This window comes from Hippocampus comes, unplaced genomic scaffold, assembly GCF_001891065.2.
Source record: "Hippocampus comes isolate QL1 unplaced genomic scaffold, H_comes_QL1_v1.1 scaffold86, whole genome shotgun sequence".
In the NCBI taxonomy this organism is placed as follows: Eukaryota; Metazoa; Chordata; class Actinopteri; order Syngnathiformes; family Syngnathidae; genus Hippocampus; species Hippocampus comes.
In genome coordinates, this window is record NW_017805882.1 from 2319022 (window position 1) to 2345101 (window position 26080).

The window sequence follows — 26080 nt, forward strand, 5'->3', positions numbered from 1 at the left end:
GAGTCTCAGAACTGTGAGCCTGATGTGCGAAACACTAGAACACCATGCTGCTATTACATTGTTGTTGCTGTTGTGACTTCTTATATTATAATTGTCGCACAGACGCAATTCCACGGTCACTTGCCTTTGCCAAGATGAGAAGTGACCCCGCCTCCTATTGAAAGACAGAAAGGAGACTCCGCCCTCTCTGTTTGCTTTCCTCTTCCAGCTGGCAGCAGAGAGAAAGAGACAGAAACGCCACCGAGCCTCCAACTGAGGAGTGAGAATCTACAGCTTGGCCTCACGGCGCACTCATTCGGGCTCTAACTGCATCGTTCTCCGCAGATATCCACCACCTTTCTTTCTCATATTTTCACGTTGTTGAAGGTGCATGCTTAGACGTAGTGGCGGTGCACTTGTACGACACAGGATATAACAGTGGTGAGTACAGTTATGTTACTAACAGCTAAGTTAAACCCAGTGAAACCTGCCACGACCCTTTTTGGCTGTTGTTTTTGTGTCCCATTCAGCTAATGTGTTTTTAGGCTTGCTCAAGACATCAGCGTGCTGTCCGCTTAAATCAGTGTCGAACAAGGAGAGCTTAGCAGACTGTTAGCTAGTTTGGCAAGTAAATGAGATGTTTCGTTGTCTTGCGAAATGTTTTCCTGTTAGCTTAGTTAATTCAACACTGACCGATATAGCAGCTCATCAGTGATCTTTTATGTCACACCGGCATCCAGATTTCTGAGGTGCAGTACGCCGTAGTAGCGCTTATTAACGGCGCTACGTGATATATTGTGTGAGTGAAACAAAGCCCATTTGCGTTAGTGCACGCTTGGCGTTTGCAATGCTCTCTCTCTCTTATCTTCCTAAACCTGAGCTCCCATCTGACACCGCCGAGCCTTAGTCAGAGTGTAAACACAGGTGTCCTGAAGGCATTGGTTCAAAATGACTGCAACCCGGTAGTTGTTTGGGAGTTGTTCAGAAACACGCTGATGCACATCAAACGCCTGCATGCAAATATGAAAAAGATACAAGTGTTGATACGTGCTTTTCTGTGACACATATATTATCATGTGTCATCTGCGTGGTGCTGACACAAGAGCAAGAAAGCTGACTTCAGCGATTGTGCTAGGCAGAGCCTACCCTCTCCTGCAGATTCTAGTAAAAACAACTTCCTAATTACTGTCAACAAACCAAGGACCAAAGGTCCAGAAATGCTCATGCAATCAGAGATGACAGCGCACTTTAATGTATTTCCTAGCTACTCTAGCAGGTTTTCCTCTCTTTGGTACATGTTTGAGTTGGCGCAAGTATTCATTTCTGTCTGAAAATACATCATATTTTGTTGTCTTAGGATGTCAAAAGTCAGACATTAAAGTACAATACAGTGTGGACAAGTTAAGAGTAGGGAAAGTATGGAAAATGTGGAACATATTTTGAATAACAAGGGCAAGTGGGGGAAGATGCCCCCCTTAAAAATGGCGATTTTCTTTGAAAATATAAATTATTTGAATATCAAAAAAATTATGTGCCCAAGAATTGTGCTGAAGCACACATACTTAATAAAACAAAATGTAAAATCTTGTAAATAGGCATCTTACCCCACGACCTGGGGAAGACATCCCCCACTAGGGGAAGATGCCCACTATACCCAACAAGTCATTTTGATCATTTTGAAACTTTGTATTTACGCATAATATGAAACCTCATTTTCACATGTTGCCATTGCTTTTACTTCATCTGAAACACAAATGTTATATAACACAATAATAAATGATTGTTTTAACAGCTGTTTCATCCATGCCTAATTAAAATGAATAGGCCAGTGACAAATCCCATCTACAAAGTTTTGTTTAAACAATGTGTAAATATTATCTTGCCTTAAATCAGTTGGTACAATAAAACACACACTTGAGACACGTGCGCACACTCACACGGGTACTGCACATATTCTCAATAGTTAATATAAACGTCTTAACAGCTTAATGCGAATATTGTAACATGAAATCAGCTCGGTAGCTTTTGAACTGGTAATAATGCATTTCTTCTCTCTGAGCGGTGAATGCTTGCGAGTGTCTGCGAACATAGCGAATGTTGCTCTGGAGTGTGGAGTTTGCACTTTCTCTCCGTGCCTGTGTAGGTTTTCTCTGGGTACTCTGGTTTCCTCCAACATTCCAAAAAGGTGCATGGTAGGTTGATTGAATGCTCTAGATTGTCCATAGGTGTGACTGTGACTGTGAATGCTCGTTCGTCTTTGTGTGCCCTGCGATTGGCTGGTGACCAATTTCAGGGTGTACCCTGCCTACCACCCAATGACAGCGGGGATTGGCTCCAGTGCGCCCGCAATCTTCGTGAGGATAAAACGGTTTGGAAAATGGATGGATGGATGGACATAATTCTGACTACTCGAATCATCATGCCAACCCTACTGAGTGACTCCCCCGACATGCCCTGTTTTAGTACACTCGAGGCCATTCCTTGTTTGTTTTTGGCGCTAACGCCTTCTTAAGTATCTTCTGTGTGCTGTGATTACATCAGCTATTATATTCATGTTAACGGTGTTAACAACACATTCAAGAATAGGCTGTAATTCCAGTCAATCAGTGCACTTCATTCAAGATAACAGCACCCATCCTCACACAAAAGAATGTACAGCTTTGAATTAAATCTCAATACTTTTTTGGGCAAGTAAGTAGCCCCTAACCAGTGTAAAGCATTTTAGATGAAAAAAAGAAGACTTAAAACTACTGGTAAGTGATGTGCCATCGCTGTCTGGTTTATTAAACATTGGACCTCTATTTGTCATGGTATCTCTAGAACTATTTGGAAATAAAAGATCACATAACAAAAAAAGAAAACAAATTAAATGAATTCTAAATAAAGAGTTATGCACGTATAAATAATTATTAACATACAGTAAGGCGTCCTCATTTGGGATCATAGTACGGGTCTCTTCTTATAAATATATCCATCTCTCCATCCATTTTCCGATCCGCTCTATCCTCACAAGGGTCGCGGGGGGTGCTGGAGCCTATCCCAGCCATCTTCGGGCAGTAGGCGGGGGACACCCTGAACCGATTGCCAGCAAATCACAGGGCACACATAGACGAACACCCATCGGCGCTCACACTGACACCCAGGGACAATTTAGAGTGCTCCATTAACCAGCCATGCATGTTTTTGGAATGTGGGAGGAAACCGGAGTACCAGGAGAAAACCCACACGGGCATGAAGAGAAAATGCAAACCCCACGACCTTTTCACTGTGAGGCCGACGTGCGAACAGTTCAATCACCGTGCCGCCCCTCAAAAATCATGAATTCACTTAATTTTAAATTGGAAAAAAAGAAAGAAAATTAGTTTTGTTTCATCCACGCCAACATGGCAACCCAGTCATCAGCCTCACTTGTCGGTGTGAAGTGGTGACCTAAACACCAACAACGATAAAAGCAACTCTGTGCTTTGTGTTTAACCTTAGCGGTTCCACTCTATTTCGTCAGGTAGAACCCCCATCAATATAGAACGATGAGGTACCTCATGTTGATAAAGTACAAACATGGACTTGTTTAATTTCTCCTAACTGTCTCCTTAGATACTGAAAGACTCAAGATGACCACTTCATGGAGTGACAGACTTCAGAATTATGCAGACCTGCCAGCCAACATGGACAGAATGACAATGAAAAAATACAGACGAGAGCCATACCATAGGTAAGAACCTTCTGACTCCATTGCCTGCGGATCTCTCCAACATGCACTTTCCTCAGGATGTTGACACAATATTTCTGGCTTGAAGGTGTTCTCTTAAGTTATCATTGTTTTAACGCGCGGGTTTCAAAGTCAAGTCCTGGGGGGCAGATCCAACCACTTTACTTGGCTCACTAAATCAATTAATGCTGGCTTCATGTTTCTTGTTAAATAGGTTTTTCTTCACTTTTCACTGATATTACAACCATTTCCTTGCTACCAAATCCCCTCCTAACATGATGTGAACAGTAGTTGTATAATTCATTGTGAACAGTAGTTGTATACTTCATATTTGTGTGCCACAATTTTAAATGACTTCCGATCTCCAATTCAGTTAATTGTTAACAATTAACGGCCAGGACAATTATGTATCTGAATATAGGCTGAAGTGACGTTTTTCATAGTCCTAAGGACCTTCCAAGGAATTTAATAACTATGACGTGGCCCACGACGAAAATGAGTTTGACACACCCAGTTAACACTTCCCAATTTGTAGCCAATAAAACAGAAAGAGGATTTCCCTTTTTGAACCTCCTATTTGAGTCATATGGACCAGAAGCTATGTCACAAAATTACTTAGAATGTCAAACTCAGTATGAAAATGTTAGATGTCAGATGACACATTTGTAATTTAAAAAAAATCTTTTACTTCATTTTTATTGTAAGTCACATCACATTATTTACTGCACAGCATTAGTCGATTCAGCATTGCAGCACATTAATGTAATACTTCAAATTCAATGTTTTTAAGTGGTGCACTAGAGTTTGGACACAATGTTAAGCAGGTTTTTCTAGTGTTGGTGTCATAAACTTTGTACCTTGGGTGTGGTTTTATTGTTTTTAGCGTTATGCAAAACTCTTAGCTTCATATCATACAATTGAGGTTGTGACTCTGCGTCCGTCACGCATGTTTAGTTGATGCTTATGCAAAGCTGCCAACTGATTTGGATTGCCCGTATTTTGTAATGGATATCACCAAATCGTTCAGATGTTCAAATGTTGCTGCTAAATTTCGATTTCCTCCTGAGCAGCGCGGAAGAAGCACGAATAAAGAATTAGGAACAATAGGAAATGTGTGTGCACAGCGTGCAGCCCCTCACCGGCCCCGCCGGCCGTGGCGCAGAAGCCTGGGGGGGCTCCGGCATGCGCCCGAAGTCGGTCCGTCAGTTTTGCCAGATGTTTTTCTTTCAGCCGCTATCCCACTGAGCAGCCAACATCTCAGAACCCTTTAATATGCAATGTCCTTGGATTCTCTGTTCCTTTTCTCTTCCATCTCAAAGACATTAAATGCACACTTATGACAAAGCAGGTAAAGAGCAACTTTCAACTTAATGAAACTATCCATCCCTTATCTGAACTGCTTTATCCTCATGAGGGTCGCGGGCATGCCAGAGCCTATTCTAGTTGTCTTCGGGCTGTAGGTGGGGTACACCCAGAATTCGTCAACTAAATTCATTTTTTTCGCATTTATGTAGGCACAAAAAAAAACTTGAATGCAAGGGCATTTATTTAGTGGGAAATAATTCCACATTAACAAATAATAATTTTACATCAAATCATCAATCATGTGCCACAAACATTAGCGTTCCTGAATTTCTATGGGTTGGCAGCTTCTCTTTAATAAAGGCAAGGTTAGAGTTAAAGTAATTCTAAACACTATTCGTACTGATCATTGCGAGCATGTTAAAGATTTCTTGGCGACAACAAAAACTGGTTACGAATGTCTGGCCAACGTCTTTGCGAATGTGTGCCACCTTGAACGCACCCTGAAGAATAATCAACATTCGCGCCCTTCGCAGACACTCACAAACCTTCGCCGCTCAGTGGGATACGGACTTTTGTTGTTGGTTTACACATTTGTTTCACTATGGCTGACTCTTGTCACACATACACAACTTCATTGACTCGAAAGTTGAAATATCATAGAGCCACGCTGGTCTCGTAGAAAAATCCAGAGCCTTCCTAAACCTTTCCCATAGGGAAGGGGTGTCAAACGCGTTTTTGTCGCGGGCCACATTTTAGTTACCTTTTACCTTGAAGGGCTGTAATGACTGAAACCATATAAAGAAGTCAAGAATAACTATTGTTTCAACTATTGTTTAACTATTGTAAATGCTTCCAATTGCTCTCTTATTTATTACATATGAGAATAAAAAATGTTGTGAGACATTTTAGAAAGCATCATGGAAGTTGACATGATCTGCTTTCGCGGGCCACATAAAATGATGTGGCGGGCCAGATCTGGCCCTCGGGCCTTGAGTTTGACACCTGTGCCATAGGGAGTGTTGGCCAAGTTACTTCCTAAATGCAATATATTTCATATTACTCAATACTTGCATTTGACAATAACAGTTTTTTTTGCAATCTTACCATCTGTGTAAAGCAATGTTACATAAGTTTATGTCACTTTTACCTTTTTCTTTTTTAAAATAATGATTTTGCAACCATAGCTGGTAAAGTTAACATGTAATGAGCATCTTTAGCGATGTAGTAAGGGATATAATGTTAAATGGTTGGAGTTGGTGGCAGATCACTGCAATGATGAATATTTGCTTCAATCACTAGATTTTATTTTGTGTAATCTAAATATTGGAACTGATATTTGTTTCAATAATGAAGTAATCACAAATGTACACCACAAATAAAATTATCGACATACTCAAATGAATTTACATACATGGGAAAAGTGAGTTTATATTGCCAATGTATGTTCTGATTATCAATAACACAATGTTGTTGTTGGGTTTTTTTTGTACTTGATCATTGATCTAACAAATAAAAGTGATAGGTGAATTCTAAGTGATAATTGGGTGAACAAAACATAGATATAGATAGATGTAATAAAAGCAAAAATATCTATTGATAACGAGCCATCTGACGTAAGAACACCTTATTTTCTCCTTTTTTTAAAACAACTAAACACAATTCAAAGTTCACTTGGTTGTAATTCTCTTTACGACATAGAGACTTAAGGTTCGAGGTGAATTGAGCGACCAAATGGATATAACAAATGAGTACATCGGTCTCTTAGCTGATGGGGCATGATGTTTTCTGTATGATTGGAATTGATGTCTTCCGCTCAGAGGTGGTCTGATCTGCATTCTCTCTCTCTCTCTCTCTCTCTCTCTCTCTCTCTCTCTCTCTCTCTCTCTCTCTCTAAAAAAAATATGGCTTCTTTGAGTGTACAAGGTTGCCCACCCCTGGTATAGACAATACTTACTTTGAGGTCAACAATGAGTTAATAATTCCTGTTATTATTATTATCATTATTATTATTATTATTATTATTAAACACAACAATTGTTGTTTAACTGCAATAGTCTGCTGTGAACCGAGGGCAAGTGTATCCTCCTCGACCCCTTCCACAATTTCAATAAAGTGACTGTTGCTTGGTTCCGCCTGACTTGTGACTGTTCTGGATGTCTTTGAAGGCCCATAAATGTCATGCCACAGAACAACAACTCTGACTAACCACACACAACAACAGGGAATGACGTAGAAAAGCCACAATCATTTTTGCAACAAGTCAGAAAAGGTCTGAATGGTAAGAAAGCAAAGAGAGGGGGGTTGGGGGAGAGAGGGTGGAGTGGGGGGGTTCATTGTGTTTCCTGTGGTGGCCTGCTGGAGCAGGTGGGAGAGTCAAAGTCAGGTTTAATTTGACATAGAATGCATCGCTACTCCTCTCCTGGACAAACATTGAAATGGGAGCTTGTTCACTACGGAACTGCTTCAAGGTATTTACTTTCTGCTTTGGGTGAGTAGGACGGGACGACAAATGCCATCCGTGTGTAACACGACATTCTATTTTCGTTCTCCATTTTGCTAATTTACATCTTATTTTGACGAGAAGGAAATAGGCAAGTGTGTTAAAACATGAACAATATATTCTGCGCTCTGGTGTTCATCTTAAATATTGACCAAAAAAAAAAAAAAACCCCCTCTGCAAAGTAACATAACGCTCACATCAATATTATTCCCAAATTTGAGGGAATTCGTCGAGAAAATGTGCTGAAACATAACAGATGTATATTATAAAAGGTATGTGCATTGATTTCGGGCTAAAATGTCCCAGCAATGTGAGTTAAGTCAGCAGGTTTAGCCCGGTGATGTAAACAATGTCTATAGTTGGGGACACTGTGCACCTACTGACTGATTTATGAGGCAGGACAGTAGAGCTCTTTCCTGGCTGAATGTCACAAAGTCTTAGTGTTAACCATCACTCAAAATAGTAGCATACTGTCATAAATCACCAGACAGAAAGCAAGTTTCTCTTTACTGATGGAAATTGAAACTGCTGTAGATTTCCGATGGTTTTCTCTAAAAAATGTACGGTTCAAATTGAATATTAAAGCTACAAAAAGACCAAATTACCTCGAACAACTGTCATTATTCTCCATGGGATTACGAAACGGTACTCCATATATTTTAGAAAACGGACACTGATTATAATTGGTTTCTTTTCCAATGACTATGATGATTTCATTTTGTGTCTTAAGCCTCACCAATACTGGATTTCAGTAAGTTGTCCAACAATTTTAAACACGTGGTACACTCCACGCAATGTCAAAAAGCTTTATCTGGGGTATAAAGGCACTTTAGTGATTACTGACAAACATTTGGACCTCCATCCATCCATCCATTTTCCGATCCGCCTTATCCTCACAAGGGTCGCGGGGGGTGCTGGATCCTATCCCAGCTGTCTTCGGGCAGTAGGCGGGGGACACACTGAACCGGTTGCCAGCCAATCGCAGGCCACACATAGACGAACAACCATCCGCGCTCACACTCACACAATTTAGAGTGTTCAATCAGCCTGCCATGCATGTTTTTGGAATGCGGGAGGAAACCGGATAACCCGGAGAAAACCCACGCAGGCACGGGGAGAACATGCAAACTCCACACAGGAAGGCCGGAGCTGGGATCGAACCCACGACCTCTGCACTGTGAGGTTGACGCGCTAACCACTGGCTGCACCGAGCCGCCCATATTTGGACCTATACGAACATATTTGATCTAGATCACAATTATTTTTCATTTTCACTGTGATTGTACTTTTTAAAATACGTGTTTGACCATAGTTTGCGTCATATGCTGCCCCCAGCAGAATTTCTATGCTAGATGAAATGTACTTTTTTTTTTAAACAGTGTTCATTTTCTTGAATAGCTATGCTCTTAAAAAAACTCACTTCCCTCTGATTGACATTCCCCCTTGCAACTGTTGTTTTTTGCAGATGTAGGTCATTTCAGCTTTATCTTCAGTTCTGAAACTCATAACTTTAATGTGTTGTGGTTTCGAGGGGTGCAATGAACAGTGATTTCAGCTGGAAAATCGGGGTTGATTTAAATGATTTTTAAAGATGTAAAAGACTTAATTGAACCGTTCTTTAAAATGAACACAGCACTGACAAGTTTATCCATATTGGAAAATAAGTCATTGTATCATACCTTCTCAGAGTGAGTCATACTATATTGAATTGAATCATAATCACATTGAATTGAACCAAATTCAATTCACTGTATGGTGCAAGCCGGTGCTCTTTATGGAGGAGTGACATTATGGTTATACTTTCACATTGTCAGCATCATGCGGCTGCACAATACATCCACTTTGGCCTGGCTACCAGTCTGACTTGTGGAAGGTTTCTTCTCACGTAAACGTTTTTTCACCCATGAATGCTATTTGTCATTGTGCCTGCGTATTGCTGTTTTTCATTACCAGTAACACAAATACTTTGGTGTGTCTTCTCTAGAGTGTTTGTCAACAGAAGCTTGGCAATGGAGAAGATTAAGTGCTTTGGCTTTGATATGGATTACACTTTAGCAGGTACGTAACACCTCACCCAACACCTATGGTAATTAAACAAATAGAGTAAATGGTAATATACTCTTCGGACAGAAAGGTAACAGTTATTGAATGAATATGATTTCTGAAGTAAAAAAAAAAAAAAAATCAAAGCTTTTAAAGTTCTTCTATTTCCATGGTCTCCCTAACCTGTTATGAACGTTCCACATAACTCCCTGGCACAAAGGCTCAGTAGCATACTCCAACTGACCAGTAACTGCTCCAAAATTACCCTGCCGTGTTGTTCTGTGACTCAGACCCACTTTTTCACCCGTGCTTCCCAAAATAACCAAACGACTTTGTTAAGTGGGTCACGTGTGTTTGTGAAGTTCTCAAATGATGACTCCTCTGAGAACAGGAATCACTCCTAGTCCCGCTGTGAATTTAAAGCTCCATCTGAGTGCAGAGTGCAAGTTGCTCAGCTGTTGACATTACTCTTTTTATGGGAGCTCAGAACTAAATGGCAATGTTTGCGAGATGCATGAGCCTCACGTATCCATGGAGGGGCTGTCAGCTTTTGACCCCCGAGAGGGTTCAATCACTATACTGAATTTCATTTATGCATTTAAAGGTGGGTTGTATTTGTATATAAGAGGTCAATGTTGTTACCTAGAGGTGGGCGTGTCAGTACATTTTGCCGGTCCATCATCACAGGTGGGATCTGTAAAAGAGCTGTTTCGTTTCATGTTTATTGAAGAATTACACAGTTATGCAATTGAATAATTTTGATGTAGTTTAAGAAGGATGGGCAGACAGGAAACACAAAATTATGGATTGACTTTACCTGACCAAGCCACAGTAGGAATCGTAGCCAGTTAATCTGGAAGCCAGTTGATCAGTGGAGCCCAGACTTGGAGAATAGGAACTGAGATTTAGTTTGCACCCTCCCCAAACACTTTTAGGTCAACAAACAAACGCAGAGACTCAAAAGTCTGAATGCTTGTTTGTTTGTCTGTGCCCTATGAGCAGACCAGTCTGTGACCGGCCTCATCCCCTAAGTCAGGGGTGCCCAAACGTTTTGGACCGAAGATCGACTTTTCGATGAAACAACCTCCCGCGATCGACCGTTTAACGTGCACGCACATAAACACGCACGCCATGATGAGCAACAGCCTAACATGGAGGCATGCGACGCACTTTTGCAGCCTGTTAACAATTGTAGCTCACACATACCGTTTGAAAGAGCTTCCCTCGGCCCTCTAGATTCCTATTGTTTGCCCGTGACCTCGGTGAATTGTACACGAAACAAACGCTGAATGAGAATAACGATAACGATAAAAGATAATAGCGCAACAGCTCTTGCTTCCTAACAGCAGGTCACGCGCCACCGTAGGTTAAAGATTTACCTGCTTTTTTTTTTTTCATACTATTTGTGAAAATGAGACTGATAAGATGATTAGGGTGCAGTGTACATTAACACAAAAAAATATTTTACTAACATGCACAAAGACACAAATGGTTTTGGGTTTTTTTTCTCCTCTACCCCCCTCGGGATCGATTTAGGACCTGTCCGCGATCTACCGGTCGATCACGATCGACGTAATGGGCACCCCTGTCCTAAGTCAACTGGGATAGGCTCCAGGTCACCGGTGAACCAAGTGAATATAATAAACAATTTACTTTCACAACTCATAATGTTTCTTGAAGTCAACCATCTGTACTTCTTGACTTCGGTAATAATCGTCTCTTTGAGGGAGCAACATGTAACAGCAAGAACAAGTAAGCATCAGTTAGCCTTATCGCCCAGTGCACTTTGATCCTCGGCAGGTGATATGGAGGAAGATGTGGCGTGTCTGATAAACAATTTGTTGTTGACTAATCGATTTATTTTGACACCTCTGGCATATCTATTACAAATTGCATTTTATGTTACATATTCAAGCCTGCGGTTTCCTAATGCTGTGGTCAGACCGAACACGAGCTGAGCATTTCTGGTGGCGCGTTTTCTTACATTGTCAGTGCCCTTCGAGCGGTTGCATGCCGGGCAGTGTGGATCACGGCGCTGACAGCCAGTTGGTGTTAAGAATATTTGCTACGTCAAACACACAGCCAGCGGTCACCAGATTGATGAGATTTCTAACTTTTCTTTTTTTGTCCCCTCTTCTTCTCCCCTCAGAGAAACCTCAATGTATTTCTCCCATGAACAAAAGCATGCGAAACATGCGTGGCGACACGATAATTCATGTTTGGTCTGAACCTAGCATGGCATGCATGATATGATGGATAACCTAGAACAGTTGATTTGACATTATCTGAAAAGAATCCTGATATGATAAACGGTACCACATTTCTGAATGAAGCTTCCTCACCTCAGCTCTAAGGAGACTGCTTGTGTATGTTTGTGTGGGAAGTAGTTAGTCATGTGCATCGTGTCAGTGAGAGAATTATGAGAACTAATAGACTTCAAGGGAGTTAAGGACATTGTAACCACATCTTCCGGTCCATACACCAAAGCTTTTTGTTCAGTTTGCTGTCAATGGTATGAAAATCACACCCTCACAGTGTGATGCAGCAACAGATCTCCAAATACCTGCACATTTCTGACTACTGTCAGAAATAGGGGCATCTTATGTTACAGCTTTAAGTTAAATTCTGTCAAATACTAGCTCTCTATACATTGTGGTGTTAAAAAATGGTATTCTGTTTGTCAGTGTTTGCTCCGCCAAATCAACACCTCCTAATCAATCGTTTAATTGTGCACAGGATACATGGTTTAGCAAGCCTAAACATTCCTGTAATTATGTAATTAGATGTGACTCACCTCCTAAATGACAGTCCTAACGACCGGTTTTACAGTGTAGATTAAGATATGGAATGACATGCTAAATTGAGGTTTGTCCATGTCAAGGTCAACCTGTAGAAAAGGACCTGGCAGTGAGCGAGAGAAAACGAGAATGGTATTCGCAGAGGGGACAGAGGGCAAACAACTCTTAAAATAGGTTTCTTTGTAGCGCCCCTGAGCTTCGGGAAGAAGAATATGACAAGAGAGTGTGGTGCAGGGAGCAAGGGAAGGGAGTGGAGGAAGAGAAGGGGGTGGAAAGGCAATGTAATTGGTGTGCGCTTCTGCTCTGGGCAGAGGGCCCAGGCCCTCTGTTTACTGAAGGACCACAGCTGGGACTGAGAGACAGATGGAGGATTGAGCTGCAAAAGGTGACGTGGTTCCTTCGACAGAAACAGACTGCGGATTAGCGATCTTGCAAAACAACAGCGTCAGTTCTAATTTAAAACATCACAACTGTGATCTACACACATGGACAAAATTGTTGGCACCCCACTGGTAATGAAATCATAATCATAGTCGTATTAATACAAGAAAGTCAATCATAATTGTAATGATGGTTTCAAATGTAATGAAAATTCTATGAAAATTCTCAGGTGTGACTTGTATGTATTAAAATTAGAGCTTGGACTGACACCCAAAATCTATTTGCCAACCTCGTATGTGGTTTTCACCAATGTAATGTCTTACATGTAATGTTTACAAGACGTCAAGAATGAAAATGTGATTATTTTGTCACTATTCACAGAGGTGGTGAAGTTGTGAACAAGTTTGTAAATCTTGATGTGGCAGTTAAGACTAAAACAAACAGACAGCATAATGACAGTGGATGACAAAAACTTTTAGCAAGGAGGAGGCTATGTTATGTTTTGGCTCTGCTTTGTTGCATCCAGCACATGTTGTCTGGAATCTGTGCAGGGTACGATGAAATCTGAAGTTATTCAAGAAAGAAAGTGTGCCGCGTGTCGCTGATGGTGTCGTGGTACACTCGCCGGACTTGTGTGAGGGCAGCATGGGATCGGTTCCCGCTCAGTGAGGGGGCGAATTTGGGTGTGTATGGTTGTTCGTCTCGATATGTGCCCTGTGACTGACTGGAGACCAGTTTAGGTGTTGTTCCGCCTTTCACCCGAGGTCATCTGCGATAGGCTCCAGCAATTCCTGCGACCCTCTTCAGGATAAGCGGTGTTGAAAATAGATGGATGAAAATGTGTTGCCCAGTGTTAGAAAGCTGAAATGTACCATCTGGAGAAAGCATTCTTCAAACCTGGGACATCTAAAGCAGTTTGCTCATAAAGAGTGGCCCAAAACACTTGCTGAAAGGTACAGAAGACTCATTGAAAGTTAAAAAAAAAAAAAAAATCATTTGATTGCAGCAACTGTTTCAAAAAGTTGGGCAACTAGTATTAAGTTTAGGGCACAATCAGTTTAATTATAATGATTCTGTACTACAATTTAAAAGTTGGTTTTCGTTGATTATTTTCAATTACATTATTATTATTATTATTATTATTATCATTGTTTAATTAACAGAGTGGTACCAACAATTCTGTCCACATCTGTATGTTCAACACCATGCAACCAGAAATGGCAGAAGATACAGCATTTCGCTTATGTTGTCCAATTCTTCCAAACAATCCCACCACGACAAGGACAGCAGCCATCAATGCAAGCACATTCTCCATTTTATATTTATAACATGTGACATGTCCTTGTCCCAGTGTCAGATTGCATTTTAATCCTCCGCCGGACTTTTCCAAGCCTCGTTTTAGTTCGAGTTTGGCCCTGGGGTTAATATGTAGCTCTTGGCGATGCCGAGGAGTGCAGCTCATCAGCCTGCACAGAGCTCATCTGAGATTCCACCGAAAGTCGGGCCAATTTTTGTTTTCACTCCTGATCAGATGTCCTTGTTGATTCATGTGGAGAACATCATGTCTTGAGTTGAGACAAACACAAATGGGAGTACCGTGTGTATGCATGTGTTTGTGTGAAGGGGCTTCATGAGGGGGTGGGAACGTGTTTGTAACAAAAGACTGAATTGACACAGCACAATCAAAAGTGAATATTGTCACCTGAAAAATTTGCTCATTTGTACCTTCAATTTAATTGACGACATCTGCTCTATATCACATTGTTTGCTGGAGTTGGACTCACAGGTCTAATTCGATTGATTCACTGCCCAGAAAATACGGACAAATGTCACAGTAGTCAAATGACGGAACTGATTATTAGCGTTGTTGACCTTTTGCAATGTTTACTGCAGAGGGTCGTAACACAAATCAAACTGAATTATTATACAGATACATTACGGCGTACTTGGAAGGTTTATGGTCCTCAGAGGATAACAGTAAATCTTGCTGACCTCAGCAGTCGTTTGACTGAATCTTCTGCTGAAAATGTAGCTCCAGCAGTACTTTCTTGGCTATGCAGTGCATTTCCAGAATATTAGGTATCCAAAGTCTTTCAAGAAAAATCATTATTTTTATGTTTTAAGGATGGAGAACCACGAAACTTTGTAACCATCCACCACCATCGTGGAGTTCAGAAGCAGATAGAGCCAATCTTGTGGTCCCATAAAAGCTTAGCAATGTATCGATATAAGGATATTTCTACCCATCAGGGAGGGGTAGGGGACTCCAGTTCCTTGAGAGCTATATCCTGCCTGTTTTAGATCTCTCCCTACTCCAACACGTGTAATTCAATGATCAGGAGCATTTCAGGCTTCTACAGAGCTTGCTGATTAATTTTGTTTACACTTCCACACCTTTGAAGACACCAGACTAATAGAGACAAGGTAGCAGATGAAAAAGCTGAATGCAGCGGTCAGTTCGCCCTCTACTACATTCCGGGGTTGAAGGTACTGACAGAGAAGGTAACAACCCGGAAATCGGAGTACATAGGAAAAAAAAAAAGTTTTAGAAGGACGATTTTGGGTAGGCATAATATACTGTACGTATGTGTTATTCTCGAGAAATTACGGTAAGCGCAGGACTGTAATTGCTTTCGTTAAATCTGGATGGCAATGTTTAGTCAACTCATCGTGTGTACATGTGTCTTTGCTTTCTAGTGTATAAGTCCCCAGAATATGAGTCGCTTGGATTTGAGCTTACAGTGGAGCGGCTGGTTTCCATCGGTTACCCACAGGAGTTGTTCAGCTTTGTCTACGATCCGTCCTTTCCTACCAGGTGGGCCCAACTTGAGATCTCCGTAGGACCTCTATTTGGCTAGAGATAATGTAAAGGGCAGCAGGACTAGTGGTATTAAGAACGGAAATGAACTGTGCTTAGGGATATTTACAGCCTTTAAAAATACATATTTGATCTGTCTTTCACTGCTAGGGGCCTTGTATTCGACACTATGTACGGAAACCTGCTGAAGGTCGACGCCTACGGTAATATTCTGGTCTGCGTCCATGGATTCAACTTCCTCAGAGGGTGAGGCTTCTGAACATTCATCTCTCCTCGACTCTGAGGAAGATTGTTAGTAAGAGTGTCAGGTTTGTGTCCTCATACGGAATGTGTGCCTGCATCAATGCCCTCATGAGCCCATTTGAATGGGTTTCCTCTTTCCCCAGCCCTGAGATCCGTGAGCGCTACCCAAACAAGTTCATCCAAAGAGATGATACAGAACGCTTTTATATTCTCAACACACTCTTTAACCTGCCAGGTAATGTTTGCACAACAATTCAGTAGGCCAATGCCAGAAAACTGTCAGCGAGTGTGATGCATGATGTTTTGCGACTGACAATTGTTCTTTTTTTTTTCTGTTTTTGTTGTTGTTGTTTTTTTGTTTTTGTTTTTTTAGAGACTTACCTCTTTGCATGCCTAGTGGATTTCTTCTCCAACTGTGATAGGTACACGAGGTAAGAAACTGCTTCTTACAATAAATGTCATGTCATACAGCAAGCTGCTGGCCGTTGTATGTGAAGTGACTCAAACCAACCTGGGACAAAAGAAACCCTTGCTGCATGAAGGCTGCACATTGAAGTCGAGTGGTCAATAATTGCATTTGCACTCCCTAATTGTTTAAAAAAACAACACCGTTTCCAATAATGATAACAGGAATATAACATTTTTTTACTAACTTTAGAACAGGGGTGCCCAACCTTTTTTGACTTAAGATCTACTTTTTTCCCCACAATTGACCCATGACCGCACTCTATGCATATACGCACATGCGCACATATGCACGCACACACCATGCCATGATGAGCAGCAGCCTGACGGACCTGAACATGAACGAAACAGAAAAATAATCCAAATACAAGACAAGACAGAGTTTGTAAAAAGGAAATCATTGCCTACCTTAATTGGGGGACCTGCGACAGGGAGGCAGAGACGAACTTTTGCAGCAAGTGCAGAGACATCACTATTTGTAGCTCGTGTGTACCGTTATAAAATAATCCTCCTGGCTGTCCAGATTGCCATTCTTTGACAGTGCCGTCAGTGAATTGCAATTGAAACAAACTTTGAATAAGAATAAACACAAAAAAATAGATATATCTCAACGGCTGTGATCGCTAGCTGCTACTGCAGACTGCTGCCCGCCAACAACTTCCTGTGATGCAGTTATGTGCCACCGTAGGTTAAAGGTGACCTACTTTTTAATTGGATTTTTTTTTTTTTTTTTTTTATAAATTCTTTTTTTTCTGAATGTGAAGCTGATAGGATGCTTCGGGTGCCGTATACACTAACACAAAAATATATGATATTAATAAAATGCACACAGATACCCCTTTATTTTTTTTCTTTCCATTTTCCCCTACACCTCTCGCGGTCGACTTGGGACCAGTCCGCAGACTACTGGTCGACCGCGATCGACTGGTTGAGCACTCCTGCTTTGAAATGAGGAACCAAGTGAGATAGACATTGGATGCTAATATTAGCAGAGAGAATCCAATGTCCTGTACATTACCTAAGAATGTAATCTGGAATGGTTGCATGGTCTTTGTCCTCTGAAACCTGGTTGTTGGTCTTTTAGGGGAAGAATGCTTTCCTGTTTGGCTGGGGACCCCGCCATCAAGGGAAGGCTATCCCATTTAAGAGCAAATGAGCATAAAGACAAATTAAGAAAAAAAACAAAAAAACAAGAGAAATGTTTTGGAAACCCTTCTGTAAAGATTGGTCTTGTGCAACAGCTGGATACATGTGTCTCTGCTCCTCCCTCCCCCTCAGCTGCGAAACAGGATTTAAAGACGGCGACCTCTTCATGTCTTACAAGAGCATGTTCCAGGACGTTCGCGATGCTGTAGACTGGGTTCACTTCAAGGTATAGCATGTATGAAAGCTACAGTGGCAAAAAAGTTGGTGATCCTTACCCCACCAAACCTGATGAGTTAGTTGTACTCAAATGGTTTGAAGAAAACAAATCCAATAAATCATTGAAGTTTGACTCAGTAACTCAAGCAATGCAAATATGACAAAAAACAAACAAACAGGGATTTGACTACAAATAACTCAGATATTCATTCTTGAATAAAGCAAGTCAATTCAGTTTTACTTAATAATAAATAAACAATAACATCTAAGTTACTAGTACAAATAGTAATTATTGTGTCGGATTAATTTTGGGGAATGAGTGATTCTAACGGTTTGACAGATTTAAATTGTTACCAGGAAAAGATGTTGAGTCAGATTTTAAATTGAATGGAATTGCCTACATTTTGGTATAAATTGGTCAGAAAATATAAGATTTCTTCATCAAGTCACAGCAATAGTTAAGATACAGTTTTGTGAAAGTAATCCAACACGAAAATTGTTTCTATGTTTTAACTGAATGCAACATGTGAACACCACAGTGTAGAGTGGAACACGAGGATGAACCGTTGGATTTTTCTTAATGTTCTGTGTTGGAATTTTGGACCATTCCTTTTTACCAAACAGTTTCAGTGAAGCAAAATTCTCGGGACGTATGGTATGTGTTGCTCTCTTGAGGTCATACTACAGGATCCCGTTCGGGTTGAAGTCAGGACTCTGGCCACACTCCGGAAGGCATATTTTCTTCTGTTGAAGTCTTTTTTTTTTCCCCTTCTGTCCTTTAGGTCGTTCTCTAGTTGCATCACCCAACTTCTATTAAGCTTCAGTTGGCAGACAGATGTTCAGAGCCAATATGAAATATGTTCTCATAGTCCACTTGTCACATCTGGTCAATTTGTTTCATAGCTCTGGCAGTGTAGCATGTAAACAGTAAAGATGGGCTGATCTGACTAAAAACTGGCTGTGGAAGGAGGTATTTTGATTGGCCTTTCATGCACGCCCAAGCACTGATAGATCAAAACGGCAATCAAACTTTTTGTGTCTGTGATCAACTTCTTAACAGAAAGTAAATATTCTCACAAAGAAAAAAAAAACATGACCGGACAGATTTTTTTTTTTTTTTTTTAATGTTACACAACAAGCTGCTGTGATGCAAACGTCCCTCGGAGCCCACAATTTCTGGTCACGGTTGCGCAACTTGAAATCAGTCCCTGAATCAATCTGCAGTGATGCTTGTAAGAAAACTGGTACAATTAAGCAGTGTTAAGTTTTCACATCTTTTACATTTCAGGGTACATTGAAGGAAAAAACCGTGGAGAACCTTGAGAAGTATGTCGTGAAAGATGTAAGTCGTTTGTATTCATGAAGGATGCTTCTCGCACAAAAACTTGAATCTATGGGGAGGCTTATTTGTAAAGAGCTTTATTTAGCCTTCAATTTTGTTTTCCGCATTCCCACCAGGGAAAGTTGCCTCTTCTCCTCAGCCGGATGAATGAAGTTGCCAAGGTGTTTTTGGCTACCAACAGCGACTACAAATACACTGATGTGAGTAAGACCATTAAAATTCAGGCCATCAGCCACACTAGCTACTTGTTGGCTGCAGCGCAATAGTATAGTAAACAGTCTATATTTATTTACTTGTTTGTTTATATATTTTTCTTACTGCCAAATGATCATTTTGAATCTTTACATTTTAAAATTTAATGTTGGTTTCGCAGTGAGGCGATAATCACGTCAGTAAGTTAAAACCCCTCTTGCTGGATATTGTTTTGTTCACAGAAAATCATGACTTACCTGTTTGACTTCCCCCACGGTCCTAAGGTGAGTATATGTCACTCTAAAACAAACCTATACAAGATAAACAGTTCAGCTCAGTCTAGTATATTGAAAACCATATCGTTTTTTGTTTTTTTTAATAATCCCTATGTTTGTGTAACTTTCTTCATCTGCGTATGCTTACGTCCGCATCAGCCTGCTACTTCACACCGACCATGGCAGTCTTACTTTGACCTCATCCTGGTGGATGCCAGAAAGCCACTGTTCTTCGGTGAAGGAACCGTGCTACGACAAGTGGATACGGTGAGGAGACAGGCAGCTCACTATAAAAACGTCAAAAGTATACTCTACACTCACCAGCCACTTCATTGGGTACACATGTCAAACTGTGAGACAATTTCTCATCAGCTACTCCAAAATCTACCATTTGGTTCAGTTTTCTGTTTTGTGCTCATGGGGTCGACTCTGAGGCGTTGTCTACACGTAGCCGGATATTTTGCAAACAGGAGATATTTTTCTGCCGTTCGCTCTGTCATCTACACGTCAGTGGTATCCTGTTGTATTTTGTGCCTCATAATGTGCCACACATCTAGAAATATAGAAACAAGTCTGGACTGCTGGCACGTCAGTATTACTCGCACTCTTTCACAATGAAGCCATGCTGTTGTCCGACCGGCATTTTATAATAGGTGGTGGCTTTGACCTGGTCACTATGAGCCAGTAGTGCTTGATAGCAAAAAAGACACAGCCATTCAGTATGCTGAGAAAGCAGTGTTTTGAAGAAAAGCTGCTTACTTTTGAGAGGGAGTGCTCATCTCAATGCAAAACCGGTTGCTTTGATGTGCTTCTTGTGATGTCACTTGGTGTTACTGTTACCAAACTATTGTTGTTAACACTTATTCTCCAACAACTAGAAACTTGATTGGCAGTATATTGCCTGTTAAGCTATTAGTGACTCTCAATACCTCTGTGACAATGTGTGATTTATACGTGCATTTTTGTGAACAGAGCCTTAAGTCTGTTTTTAAGATATTTAATGTATTCTACATTTCAATGCCAATGCAATATTCTTGAGAATGAAGTTGTTTGCTTCTAAAAAGGATGTACTGGAATTGCTATGCTCTAATAGTGGCAAGTGAGTATAGGGTAGCCTCAAAGTTTGTTTACTTTTAAGGTACAGTTTGCCGGTGTGAAGCATTGTGAAATTTTAACTCATGACTTCATGTATTTTACACTTGCCTCAGACAACAGGGCGACTGAAGATTGGCACATACACAGGACCCTTGCAGCATGGTATTGTTTACTCTGGAGGTAAGAAGACATTTCTTGTCGTCTCAGGGTGTTTGCGGTCGCTGAGTGAGGGCTCCCTGTGTGATGTCATAATACTTCACCGCAGGCTCCTCAGACATCGTGTGTGACCTGCTTGGGGCCAAAGGCAAAGACATTGTGTACATTGGGGACCATATCTTTGGAGACATACTCAAGTCCAAGAAACGACAAGGCTGGAGGACTTTTCTGGTCATACCTGAGCTTGCCCAGGAGCTGCATGTGTGGACCGACAAGAGTTGTGAGGCTGCGAGAAAAACAAACATTAGGAACATTGTTGCACACATTTCTCTTAGTTGAAAGGAAATCTACCAGGCCTAACCCAGCGTAACATTGCAATGAGTGGCTTGGATTAGATTTGGCACATGACTCATTTAATGTCACGTTCATGCACACAATCAGTGATGCTGATAATTTTATTTATTTTTTTTCCTCTCAGCTTTGTTTGAGGAACTGCAAGGTCTGGACATTTTCTTGGCAGAACTCTACAAGTAAGAAATTGAACTCTTTCAAACTACGTCCGTTTGTGTGTGGGCATGTGCATTCTGAGGTCCGCGGAGTCAAAAGTGTAGAGTCTAAAGGAGCACCGAGCATGTTATTTATAACAAGGCGTCAGCCTCTTTAGCAAACTGATATGACCCCACCTGCCCTTTGTCACCGACCTGAATCGTGTCATGGTTCTCCTGCAGACATTTGGACAGCAGCAGCAACGAGAGGCCCGATATCAGCACTCTCCAGAGAAGAGTCAAGGTACAGCGTTAATCACCTCGGTTTCCATAATGACACAAGTGGACAGGGCCTGTCCACATGCTGTCACATGTGGAGTATGTTTGTTGTGTGTGTGTGATTTATCTTTGTTCTGATGGCACTCCCCACAGTTTGTTTATCTGTCTGCGGAGGCTCACGATTAATGAATAACCGCATACACACCAGCAGAGATACCGTGCAGGAGATCCTCGGTTTACGACTGAGTTTCGTTCTTAAGGCATTGATGTAACACGATGTTGTACACAGATGTAAAGTTGTTATTACAATTGATATTTTCATACCAATCATTTCTAAGATCGACATGTCAAGAAATCTAATGACAAACAGTTTATCTTACCCGTAAGTCTGTCATTGGCTTGCAAAACAAAAACGATAACTTATCGGTTTGAATGTGACGTAGCTTGTCTTTGTAGTGTATTCAGTTGAAAAAAAAAAATCCAAATGATTGTATTCTGGTTTTATTGACATTTTACACAATGTCCCAATTTCGTGGGAATTGGAATGGGAGTTTGTAGATGATGCATTTTTATGTCTTGCAGTGGACAACCTCTATCTTTGTGACCTATCCTTGCCTTCTCCGAACTTAAAAATGAAACAAAAAGAACAAGCAGGACCATGTATTTTTTTTTTCCAAATTATTCTTCTTATCTTCAGAAAGTCACACATGACATGGACATGTGCTACGGCATGATGGGTAGCCTTTTCCGCAGCGGCTCCAGGCAGACTCTGTTCGCCTCCCAAGTGATGCGCTACGCAGATCTCTACGCAGCTTCCTTCATCAACCTGCTCTACTATCCATTCAGCTACCTCTTCAGAGCCGCACACGTCCTTGTGAGTACAGAGATGCAACAAGACGTTTCGATGAATGAAAACAAACACCTTTGCAGATTAGCTCTTGTGGCAGTTTGGGCTCATTTAACCGTGACCTGAGACTAGTTGGCTTTCCCATCCCTATGTTGCCCCCACCTAGCAGGCAGCTGTCCTCAGCAACTCAAATGTCCTCAACAAAGTCTTGCAAAGTCTCCGGAAGCCAAAAAGGCCGCCGGGTCGGTCACCTGGCCGGCGCAGGGGAAGGCTGAGCAGCCAGAAGCTGGTCCACCAGCCTGGCCTCCCCCACTCTTGATATAATGGGCCAGTCAGTCCCAGTGAAGGTTTCTCCTTTGTAGATGCACTCGATGCACCACGTCTGATAATTTCTCCAGGACGGTGCAGTGTTCTGCCCAAGTGGTTCATCAGCTTGGGAGACATCGCCCTCCTCTTCAGCGAACTGTAGACCCATACCTGTGCACCAGCAACAAAGTCCTCCCTCAAACAACTCTTTTGACAGATTCCGGCCTCACCAAGTGTCTGGCGAGCCACGTCGTGCACTTCCAAAGACAATCTCGCAGCCTGCCGAAGTAGTCCAAACCAGGTTCGACCTCCACCTCTGCCTCTGGTGGAGGTCCACACATCAGATCCACAGGTGTGTAGAGCTCCTGCCCGAACATGAGGGCTGCAGGAGTGCATTTAGTTCGACTCCTGGACAGCTGTCCGATATGCCCAGAGAACCAGGTAGATGGAGGTCCCATTCCTGCTGTTCGCGGCTGGAGCTGGTCCGAATAGCAAGCTGGGTGGGCCTTATGGTTTAATCGCGCTACCAGTCTGTCACTCCTCTGGTGCACCAAACCGACTAAACATGACATTGACCAGATATTCAGCGGTGGCGGCGGCGCTCTGGTCCGGAATGGCACGAACCTCTGGCCACCTAGTGAAGTAGTCCATTGCGACGAGAACATAATGCTTTCCTCATTCCAAGACCGGGAAAGGCCCAAGATGGCCACACTCACCGCTCCAAGGGTGCCCCTACCTGGTATTGGGGCATAGGATCAATCCTTTTTGAGAAGTGAACAACGGTGCACATAGAGCTCCACGTCTTGATGACCGCCAGACTAGTAAAACCGGAAGCGAAGACGGACGGTGAAGGGTCTTGGCTGCACCAAGGTGGCCAGCCCCTCACGAACCGTGGATCAGCTGAAGCACCTGTGGCCTCGGCTAATGAGGGATGAGGCTCTGGAGGATGGCCCAGGTTCCCACCGGGTTCCTCCAGTGCCGATGGAGAGGATTGCCATGAACATGGCTGGAACTTTGGGATTGTAGGGCCTTTATTGCCAAGTCCAACATGGAGACACCTGACATCCGCCATCTTGATGGACATGGCACTGGAGCTGGGCTCAGTCGACGTCCTCCACACTCGGCAGCGCAAATAATGCGGTTGGGCTGTCAGCGGCACGGATAAGTGCACGCTCCCTGTGAGTGGGAGCATCCTGGAGGGACAATAGCATTGGCACCAATTCCTTTTTTTTCTCCTCTAGATGCTGGTAGTTTCACAATCTTGCAGGGTCGTCGCGACAGGGCGTCTGCTTTGGCATGTTGACATTGTGATCCTCTGAGGTCTCCATCCAGCTGTCCCTCAGATTCACAGGTGTTGAGAAACCACCCTGAACCAATGTATTTTTATTTGTGTTTGACACAACATTTCAACTTCATTGGTATTGGGTTTGTATAATTTCCCATGGCACACGTGATGAATGAATGACATCTTCCGTCGCAACTCACTAAAAATCGGTGGAGGAATAACTGCTGGTGCATATTTTTAGCAGAAACTATTCAACCCTCCGTTTTTGTTCATCTGGTTCCCAGATGCCCCACGAGTCGACGGTGGAGCACGCGCACGTGGACATTGACGCTGAGTCGCCGCTGGCCACGCGCAACCGCAACCACTGTAGTGACTGCAAAGAACTGGAGTGCAAACGCAACCAGCTGACCCGCTCCTTCAGCGAGATCAAGCCTCCCAACCTATTCCCTCAAACCCCGCAGGAGATCACCCACTGCCACGATGAGGACGATGACGAGGAGGAGGAGGAAGAGGAAGAAGAGGAAGAGGAGGAATGAAATTTTAGCCATTTTGAGGTTTTCTGTTTTGAGGCAAGGTGGGAAATACTTCACCGTGTGTGTGTGTGTGTGTGTGTGTGTGTGTGTGTGTGTGTGTGTGTGTGTGTGTCAGTCCGTGACATTTTATAGTGTGACAGACCAGCAGACAAACAGGATCACACGACCGTCACACAGCTGCATGCATGACACCTTCTTAAAAAAAGAAGGCTTATTTTTTTTTTCGTTCCAAATCGATTTGATTCAAATTTACCATTGTCGTCACTAGACGGAAGACACTCCTCCACTGAGGTATAACGTAACTTTTTCAGGCCTTAAATACGGATAAGCTGGCTTCATGCATGACACACACGTGTGTCAGCATCCTGTGTGAAGAGGGTCTTCAATCAAATTGATTACAATTGATTTTTTTTTGACCGTTTGTTTATGCAAAATGGGAACAATGTGTTTGTTTGATTTCCATGACATTTTTTGACGTCTTGTTTCTGCCTGCCATAAAATGCATTATGGGTGATACTGACATGAAGAATTGCTAAACGACGTCAGTGTTCAGGTGGCCGTTGACTCGTTATATGGTTACCAAGCAACACTGAGAACACAGTATACTGTACAACAGGCTGATAATCGCTATGACAACAGTGAAGTCGTGCTTCTGGAAATAACTGTCAGGTGGAGACAGCTGAAGAAGCCAAGAGACAGTATTTTTATAGGAAAACAAAACTTGAGTGTTGCATTTATTTTTTGGGGGGGGGTTGGATAGTTTGCTGCAATGGGCCTCCATCTGCAAAGCAAATGCAAAGCAAATGCAAAACATCCTGGGATTTCTAAAGCTGTTTGTGTTTATGCAGAGACCAAACGGTTCAAACTGAAGTCAAAGGCTCTCTTGGAACAGTGCCAATTATTTGCTTTCTTTTTGTTGACTTTGTAAGATTTGTTTCTTGCCTTTTTGTGATCCAGACATGCAAACATACACAGGTACTTATGACAGAACCTTAAAAAAATACAACTTTAGGAAACATAACAAATCAGTATCTTTTTTTTTCTTTATTTTATTTATTATGATAATTTTTACAAAATGAATATTTGTACTTTAGGGTTTAACTGTGTCTTGAACTTGGCACATTTGTTTGCGTAACTTTAACATATGCACATGAGAAGAGACCTCATTCTTTTTTTTCAGTGTAAGCATTTTGGAAATGTATTCACTGCAGTTTACACAGAACAAAACTGTTAACCCAAGCTGAAACTACAAAAAAAAAAAAAATGAAGGAAAATTGTGAATAGCGTTAAAAGCTGTAACTAAATGTTAATTATAATCAACAACTTTTTGGGTCATTTTTATTTTTCTAAGCTCGTGTTTGAAAGGGTTTCTGTTTATAGAAGTATAAGTGGTTTCTTACCATTGTTTCTTAATTTTTGTAACACACCACACAGGCTTTGAGCCTATTGACAGTTTTAGTGGACTGAAGTCAATGCATGAACGGAGATTTTGTTTTTTTTCTCCTGCCATGATGCCCTGAATGCATCCTTGTTAGTAGGGTGTGTTGTCACTGTCATCTCTCGTTTTCCAAACGACGGTTATCTTTCATTTTTATGCATACCCCTTGTATGTACTCATGCTTCTGCAATTTGTACACTGAGGGAAATGACCTACAAATGTATAATAAAGATAGTTTTTCATA

The 26080-nt window shown here is 41.8% G+C and overlaps 1 protein-coding gene across 3 annotated transcripts; it reads left to right on the plus strand.

The window, feature by feature from the left end:
* The first annotated feature begins 198 nt into the window (after positions 1-198).
* nt5c2b (5'-nucleotidase, cytosolic IIb) lies at positions 199-26080 on the plus strand. 3 transcript variants are annotated; one of them, XM_019889411.1, is made up of 19 exons: positions 199-420; positions 3574-3691; positions 9478-9551; positions 15413-15530; positions 15684-15779; positions 15920-16011; positions 16150-16207; positions 17520-17613; positions 18892-18945; positions 19062-19145; positions 19380-19421; positions 19572-19679; positions 20621-20687; positions 20773-20943; positions 21142-21193; positions 21392-21452; positions 22125-22301; positions 22798-22932; positions 24150-26080. In XM_019889411.1, exons 2-19 carry the CDS (start codon positions 3591-3593, stop codon positions 24399-24401), a joined length of 1836 nt encoding a protein of 611 aa, XP_019744970.1. In that variant the 5' UTR covers positions 199-420; positions 3574-3590; the 3' UTR covers positions 24402-26080. The 3 variants fall into 3 exon arrangements, with proteins under 3 accessions (XP_019744970.1, XP_019744971.1, XP_019744972.1); XM_019889412.1 differs by lacking the exon at positions 22798-22932 and having other exon boundaries at positions 200-420; XM_019889413.1 differs by lacking the exons at positions 199-420; positions 9478-9551 and having other exon boundaries at positions 3588-3691.